This window comes from Callithrix jacchus, chromosome 5, assembly GCF_049354715.1.
Source record: "Callithrix jacchus isolate 240 chromosome 5, calJac240_pri, whole genome shotgun sequence".
Lineage (NCBI taxonomy): Eukaryota > Metazoa > Chordata > Mammalia > Primates > Cebidae > Callithrix > Callithrix jacchus.
This window is the reverse complement of record NC_133506.1, coordinates 91,986,260-91,995,026: the sequence shown is the minus strand read 5'-3', so window position 1 is coordinate 91,995,026 and position 8,767 is coordinate 91,986,260. Positions and strand designations below refer to the sequence as shown.

General features: G+C 43.5%; 1 protein-coding gene across 1 annotated transcript; it reads left to right on the top strand.

The window, feature by feature from the left end:
- Positions 1-287: 287 nt before the first annotated feature.
- LOC100400656 (keratin-associated protein 9-2) lies at positions 288-1,544 on the top strand. The gene has a single exon (XM_002764096.5). The coding sequence runs from the start codon at positions 341-343 to the stop codon at positions 833-835; it is 495 nt and encodes a 164-aa protein (XP_002764142.4). The 5' UTR covers positions 288-340; the 3' UTR covers positions 836-1,544.
- The last annotated feature ends 7,223 nt before the right edge of the window (positions 1,545-8,767 follow it).

Sequence of the window (8,767 nt, the reverse complement as noted above, 5' to 3'; positions counted from 1 at the left end):
CACCAGGAACTATCACATGACCAGAAGATAATCAGAGCAGGAACCATGCTAATGATGACACGGGCTTCCTTTTATCTGAAACAAAGTTTCTGTGAGTAATTCACAATTAAGAAACAGATTAAACCCTTACTTTCAAAAGATTCATAAGATTTCAAAAACAACTTCCCCTTTGACAATCCCAATCGGACTGTGGAAAACAATGTAAACAGCAACAAGGAAATGTCCTGCTGATTGGTGGAAACTTTGAAGGCCACATGTATAAAAGGCCCAGATTGGAAGGAGTCACCAGATTCTGGGAAACTCACCTCTGAACAGGAGCCCACCCTCCACCCCTGACAGCATGACCCACTGCTGCTCCCCTTGCTGCCAGCCTACGTGCTGCCGGACCACCTGCTGCAGGACCACCTGCTGGAAGCCCACCTGTGTGACCAGCTGCAGCAGCACACCCTGCTGCCAGCCCTCCTGCTGTGTGTCCAGCTGCTGCCAGCCTTGCTGCCGCCCAACTTGCTGTCAAAACACCTGCTGCGGGACCACCTGCTGCCAGCCCACCTGTGTGACCAGCTGCTGCCAGCCTTCCTGCTGCGGGTCCAGCTGCTGTGGCCAAACCAGTTGTGGCTCCAGCTGTGGCCAGACCAGCTCCTGTGCACCTGTTTACTGCACGAGAACCTGCTACCACCCCACGTGTGTCTGTCTGCCTGGTTGCCTAAACCAGAGCTGTGGGTCCAGCTGCTGCCAGCCCTGCTGTCGTCCAGCCTGCTGTGAGACCACCTGCTGCAGGACCACCTGCTGCCAGCCCACCTGTGTGTCCAGCTGCTGCCAGCCTTGCTGCTGCTGATCAGCCCTGACAAGGACCATCATCCTAACACAACAACATTCTCACTTTTTTTTTTCTCCTCCGGATTCTCACTCCGTCACCAGGCTGCAGTGAAGTCCCATTATTTTGACTCACTGTAACCTCTGGCTCTCAGGTTCAACCAATTCTCCTGCCTCAGCCTCCCAACTAGCTGGGATTACAGGCTTATTCCACCATGCCTGACTAATTTTTTTATTTTTAGTAGTCATGGAGTTTTACCATGTTGATCAGGCTGGTCTCAAACACCTGACCTCAAGTGATCCACCCACCTCGGCCCCCCCCAAAATTCTGGGATTACAGGCATGAGCCACCATGCCCAGCCTCAACTTGACTTATCTTTCAGGGGACAGCTTTACCTTCAAACACAGAATGCTATCACCAATTTTTTTTTCTGCATGTTTAAAATCTTGTGAATCAGCTTGAGGGAGGGCAGAGTACTTTGTCCTGATTCTCTTTCTCCTGACACTTTGTGGATCATGTGCCAGCTTCCTGTGTCCTCAGTTTGGAGTCATGTTCTCAACTTTGCCCGTAAAGTCAAGAACTTCATTCTCTGCTTCTCAGAAATTTAGATTTCTGCAACTGATCCATATCTTTGAATTTATATTTTCATTTTCAATTTCCTCTTCATGCTTTTTTACCCTTCTTTCTTCTTTTTATGATAACTCTGGGCTATGTCCCTCATAGCACCAATTCCTACCTATATGTTTCTAAATAAATTCTGAACCATCCTCCAATCCTCCATCTCATATGTTGTTTTGTTTTATTCTACAATATTGCTGATAAGGGATTTATACACATATTGCATGCTATACGTATTATCCAATTTGATTCTGAAAATAGATGCTCATGTGTTATTACCTCAATTTTTCAGCTGAGAACAATTTATTGTGTGATTTAATGTAGCTAATAAAAGACAGACTCAGGTCGAAGGTGAGATCTTCTCTTTATGCCCAAGATCACTCCTATTTAACTCTTAGTAAGTAGAAATGGTATTGGGATTCAGTAACAGCAAGACATGCACTGAGTTTATTGAACATGGGTGGTGTAATCTCTCACATTTGCAGATAACATTTCTGTTCACAAAGGTCTTCACAAATTAATTTTCCACACCTCAGTGAGCAATAGTTACATGATATTAAAACAGGGACTGCATTTAATAGCTCTTCTGAATGTGGATCTTTTTTTCCTCTCCACCTCTTACCAGCTATTTATTCAATTAATCTGCATCAAACATTTCAGAGAATGCATTCTGTCCCCATGAAAGAGAGTCTGATCTGAGGATTTAAATCATATAAATAATATTCTTTTATAGCTTCCTTCCCCTGAATACCTGTTGACAAAGCAAAATGAAATTAAGTTATTTCCTATAAAATGTGGAGAATATATTAAGTCAAATTGTCCCTCAAATCAAGTTGTTATTAGAAAAATTATGTAAAACACATTTGGGGATTGAGGGACTATCCAGTGGGCATGTATGGCTTTGCACAAACCATAATCTCTGTGCCGACTAAAGGTAGAAAACAACCTTCTGTGTTTTGTGAGGCAAATAGGAAGCATCTGAAGAAACCAATTCTTCTGATTTTCAGGGATATCAGTAGAATTTAAGAAGGAGGAAAAGTGGAAGAACTTCCTCGAGAGGGGGACTCAAGATGGCGCTGTGAGAACAACCCAGGATTGGAGCCCGCGTTGAATTCGCAAACGGTGAGTCAGTGCTGCATTTCCAGACTGATCTTTGTTGCCCACAGAACGGGGAAACTCCCAAGTATAAAAAGACACGGGACGCCAGGCAGTAGGTCTGCCTGGCGAAGCCGGCAGCCGGGGCGGCGGCGGCCGGCCCTACCCAGCAATCCCCACAGGGCGCGCTTGTCCGGGTGCCTTGTTGAACCGGCAACCTGAGACTTGAGAGGGCTGGACTTGAGACTGAACGAGACTTGCACAGTAGCCCAGCCCAGGGGATTGCAGTGACAGATCGCTTGGGATACCCAGTGGGACGAACAAAACCATGATTTCAAACAATCCCGGGCAGACGGTCCGAGACGCTCTGTGGGGGAGGGGCGTCCACCACTACGGAGGCAACCTGCCCCAACTGATATAAACGCCCACTGCTGAGGCAGCCAGCCATTGCCGAGGCAACCCGCCCCAACTGAGATACACGCCCACTGCTGACGCAGCCAGCCATTGCCGAGGCAACCCGTCCCTACTGAGATACACGCCCACTGCTGACGCAGCCTGCCATTGCTGAGGCAACACGCTACAAGGGCGTGGCGGAGACCACAGCAGAGCCGGCAGGAACAGCGCGAATCACACAACAGCAGGGCGGAGCCTCGGCAGCCAAACAGTGGCTAGTCTGCCTTTGAGCTGGGCAGGACACCTGATCGGACATCCAAAAATAAAGCCCAAACCCCTCAACACAGAGCATTTGAGAAAAAAAAAAGGGTTGTTTAATGAGCTGTGTTGCAGCAGAATCAAACATAGCAGCCTAACAGCCCTGAATGAACAACAGAGTGCACAGCTCAGCAATTAAACCCCTATAAAGTACAAACTGTCTCCTCAAGCAGCTCCCTGACCCCTCTATATCCAAAAGACTGTCATTAGGCAGGCATCATCCTGGGACAAAGAGAGCAGAAAAAGAAACTGGTAGCATCCCTCGCTGTGCCACGGCTACTAGAGGTGCACCCCAGACAAGCAGGGTCTGGAGCGGACCTCAACAGTCGTACAGCGAAGGGGCTAGACTGGTAGAAGGAAAACCAAGCAACAGAAATACTTCATCATCAACATTCTGGGTGTCCACTCAGAGACCCAAACGAAAAGTCAGCAACTACGCAGACGACCAGCGGACAAATCCACAAAGATGGGAAGAAACCAGCGCAAAAAGGAGGAAAACACCCGAAACCAGAACACATCGCCTCCTAGAAAGGACCAAAACTCCTCACCAGCAAGGGAACAAAGCTGGACGGAGAATGACTGTGACGAAATGACGGAATTAGACTTCAGAAGATGGATAATGAGAAACTTTTGTGAGCTAAAAGATCATGTATTAAATCAATGCAAAGAAACTAAGAACCTTGAAAAAAGATTTGAAAAAAGATTCAAGGAAATGATAACAAGAATGGATACCTTAGAGAGGAATATGAATGAATTAAAGGAGCTGAAAAACACAATACGAGAACTTCGCGAAGCAAACGCAAGTTTCAACAGCCGAATTGACCAAGCAGAAGAAAGAATATCTGAAGTCGAAGACCAACTCAATGAAATAAAACGAGAAACCAAGATCAGAGAAAAAAGCGCAAAAAGGAATGAACAAAGTCTCCAAGAAATGTGGGACTGTGTGAAAAGACCTAACCTACGTTTGATAGGTGTACCAGAAGGGGACGAAGAGAATGAATCCCAGCTGGAAAATACTCTTCAGGACATCATCCAGGAAAATTTCCCCCACCTAGCAAGACAAGCCAACACTCAATTGCAGGAAATACAGAGAACACCACAAAGATATTCCGCAAGAAGAGCAACCCCAAGGCACATAATCGTCAGATTCAACAGGGTTGAAATAAAGGAGAGAATACTAAGGGCAGCCAGAGAGAAAGGTCGGGTCACCCACAAAGGGAAGCCCATCAGACTCACAGCAGATCTCTCGGCAGAAACACTACAAGCCAGAAGAGAGTGGGGGCCAATATTCAACATTCTTAAAGAAAAGAACTTTCAACCCAGAATTTCATATCCAGCCAAACTGAGCTTCAGAAGTGAAGGAAGAATAAAATCCTTTGCGAACAAGCAAGTACTCAGAGATTTTGTCACCACCAGGCCTGCTTTACAAGAGCTCCTAAAAGAGGCACTACACATAGAAAGGATCAATCAGTACCAGCCATTCCAAAATCACACTGAATGCTAAAGAGCTTCAACATAATGAAGAATCTACAACAACTAACAGGCAAAACAGCCACTTAGAATCAAAATGGCAGTATCAAATTCACACATAACAATATTAACCCTAAATGTAAATGGACTAAATGCACCAATCAAAAGACACAGACTGGCAAATTGGATAAAAATCCAAAACCCATCAGTGTGCTGTATCCAGGAAACCCATCTCACATGCAAGGATACACAAAGGCTCAAAATAAAGGGATGGAGGAAGACTTACCAAGCTAATGGAAAGCAAAAAAAAGCAGGAGTTGCAATTCTCATCTCTGATAAAATAGACTTTAAAGCAACAAAGATCAAAAGAGACAAAGAAGGCCATTACATAATGGTAAAAGGATCGATACAACAAGAAGAGCTAACGATCCTAAACATATATGGACCCAACACAGGAGCACCCAGATACATAAGGCAAGTTCTTAATGACTTACAGAAGGACTTAGACTCCCACACAATAATAGTGGGAGACTTTAACACTCCACTGTCAATACTAGACAGATCAACCAGACAGAAAATCAACAAGGATACCCAGGGCTTGAACTCAGACCTGGAGCAAGCAAACCTGGTGGACATTTACAGAACTCTCCACCCCAAATCCACAGAATACACATTCTTCTCAGCACCACATCACACCTACTCTAAAATTGACCACATAATTGGAAGTAAAGCACTGCTCAACAAATGCAAAACAACTGAAATCATAACAAACAGCCTCTCAGACCATAGTGCAATCAAGTTAGAACTCAGAATTCAGAAACCGACCCAGAACCGCACAGCTTCATGGAAACTGAACAACTGGCTCTTGAATGTTGACTGGGTAAACAACGAAATGAAGGCAGAAATAAAGAAGTTCTTCGAAACCAATGAGAATGAAGACACAACGTGCCAGAACCTCTGGGACACATTTAAAGCAGTCTTTAGAGGAAAGTATATAGCTATAAGTGCCCATATGAGGAGAATGGAGAGATCCAAAATTGACACCCTATCGTCAAAATTGAAAGAGCTAGATGAGCAAGATCAAAAAAACTCAAAACCCAGCAGAAGACAAGAAATTACTAAGATCAGAGCTGAGCTGAAGGAGATTGAGACACGAAAAACCCTTCAAAAAATCAATAAATCCAAGAGCTGGTTTTTTGAAAATATCAACAAAATAGACAGACCACTAGCCAGATTGATTAAAAATAAAAGAGAGAACAACCAAATAGATGCAATAAAAAATGATAAAGGGGAAATCACCACAGATTCCACAGAAATTCAAACCATCATCAGAGAATATTACAAACAACCCTATGCACATAAACTAGTAAACCTGGAAGAAATGGATAAATTCCTGGACTCCTGTGTCCTCCCAAGACTAAACCAGGAGGAAGCTGAAACTATGAATAGACCAATAACAAGGTCTGAAGTTGAGGCAGCAATTAAGAGCCTACCTCACAAAAAAAGCCCAGGTCCAGATGGGTTCACAGCCGAATTCTACCAGACACACAAGGAGGAGCTGGTACCATTCCTTCTAAAACTATTTCAAACAATCCAAAAAGAGGGAATCCTTCCCAAATCATTTTATGAGACCAACATCATCCTGATACCAAAACCCGGCAGAGACCCAACGAGAAAAGAAAACTTCAGGCCAATATCCATGATGAACATAGATGCAAAAATCTTCAATAAAATATTGGCAAGCCGATTGCAACAGCAAATCAAAAAACTTATTCATCATGATCAAGTAGGATTCATCCCAGGGATGCAAGGCTGGTTCAACATACGCAAGTCTATCAACGTAATTCACCACATAAACAGAACCAAAGACAAAAACCACATGATTATCTCAATTGACGCAGAGAAGGCATTGGACAAAATTCAACAGCCCTTTATGCTAAAAACCCTCAATAAACTCGGTATCGATGGAACGTATCTCAAAGTAATAAAAGCTATTTATGACAAACCAACAGCCAATATCATACTGAATGGGCAAAAACTGGAAGCATTCCCTTTGAAATCTGGTACTAGACAAGGATGCCCTCTCTCACCACTCCTATTCAATATAGTACTGGAAGTTCTAGCCAGAGCAATCAGGCAAGAAAAAGAAATAAAGGGTATTCAAATAGGAAAGGTGGAAGCCAAATTGTCTGTATTTGCAGACGACATGATAGTATACCTAGAAGACCCCATTGCCTCAGCCCAAAAACTGCTGAAACTGATAAACAACTTCAGCAAAGTCTCAGGATATAAAATCAATGTGCAAAAATCACAAGCATTCGTCTACACCAATAACAGACTTAAAGAAAGCCAAATCAAGAGCGAACTGCCATTCGCAATTGCTACAAAAAGAATAAAATACCTTGGAATACAACTCACAAGGAACGTAAGGGACCTCTTCAAGGAGAACTACAAACCACTGCTCAACGAAATCAGAGAGGACACAAACAGATGGAGAAACATTCCATGTTCATGGTTAGGAAGAATTAATATCGTGAAAATGGCTATACTGCCCAAAGTAATTTACAGAATCAACGCTATCCCCATCAAGCTACCATTGACTTTCTTCACAGAACTGGAAAAAACTACCATGAACTTCATATGGAACCAAAAGAGAGCCCGCATAGCCAAGTCAATTCTAAGCAAAAGGAACACAGCGGGGGGCATCACACTACCGGATTTCAAACTATACTACAAGGCTACAGTAATCAAAACAGCATGGTACTGGTACCAAAACAGAGATATAGACCAATGGAACAAAACAGAGGCACCGGAGGCAACACAACATACATACAACTATACAATCTTTGATAAACCTGACAAAAACAAGCAATGGGGCAAGGATTCCATGTTTAACAAATGGTGTTGGGAAAACTGGCTAGCCATGTGCAGAAAGCAGAAACTGGACCCCTTCCTGACACCTTACACTAAAATTAACTCCAGATGGATTAAAGACTTAAATATAAGACCTGGCACCATAAAAACCCTAGAAGGAAATCTAGGTAAAACTATCCAGGACATAGGAGTAGGCAAGGACTTCATGAACAAAACACCAAGAGCATTGGCAACAAAAGCCAAAATAGACAAATGGGACCTAATGAAACTCCACAGCTTCTGCACGGCAAAAGAAACAGTCACTAGAGTGGATCGGCAACCAACAGAAAGGGAAAAAATTTTCGCAGTCTACCCATCTGACAAAGGGCTGATATCCAGAATTTACAAACAACTCAAGCAGATTTACAGGAAAAAAACAAACAAGCCCATTCAAAAGTGGGCAAAGGATATGAACAGATACTTTATGAAAGAAGACATATATGAGGCCAACAATCATATGAAAAAATGCTCATCGTCACTGGTCATCAGAGAGATGCAAATCAAAACCACATTGAGATACCATCTCACGCCAGTTAGAATGGCGATCGTTAAAAAATCTGGAGACAACAGATGCTGGAGAGGATGTGGAGAAAAAGGAACACTTTTACACTGTTGGTGGGAGTGTAAATTAGTTCAACCATTGTGGAAGACAGTGTGGCGATTCATCAAGGCCTTAGAAATAGAAATTCCATTTGACCCAGCAATCCCATTACTGGGTATATATCCAAAAGACTATAAATCGTTCTACTATAAGGACACATGTACACGAATGTTCATTGCAGCACTGTTTACAATAGCAAAGACCTGGAATCAACCCAAATGCCCATTGATAATAGACTGGATTGGAAAAATGTGGCACATATACACCATGGAATATTATGCAGCAATCAGAAATGATGAGTTCGTGTCGTTTGTAGGGACATGGATGAATCTGGAAAACATCATCCTCAGCAAACTGACACAAGAACAGAAAATGAAACACCGCATATTCTCACTCATAGGTGGGTGATGAAAAATGAGAACACATGGACACAGGGAGGGGAGTACTAAACACTGGGGTCTATTGGGGGGAAAAGGGGAGGGCCAGTGGGAGGGGGAGGTGGGGAGGGATAGCCTGGGGAGAAATGCCAAATGTGGGTGAAGGGG

What these genes read in the sequence shown, in the direction of transcription:
- LOC100400656 (XM_002764096.5), top strand. Translation starts at nt 341, where the DNA reads ATGACCCACTGCTGCTCCCCTTGCTGCCAGCCTACGTGCTGCCGGACC.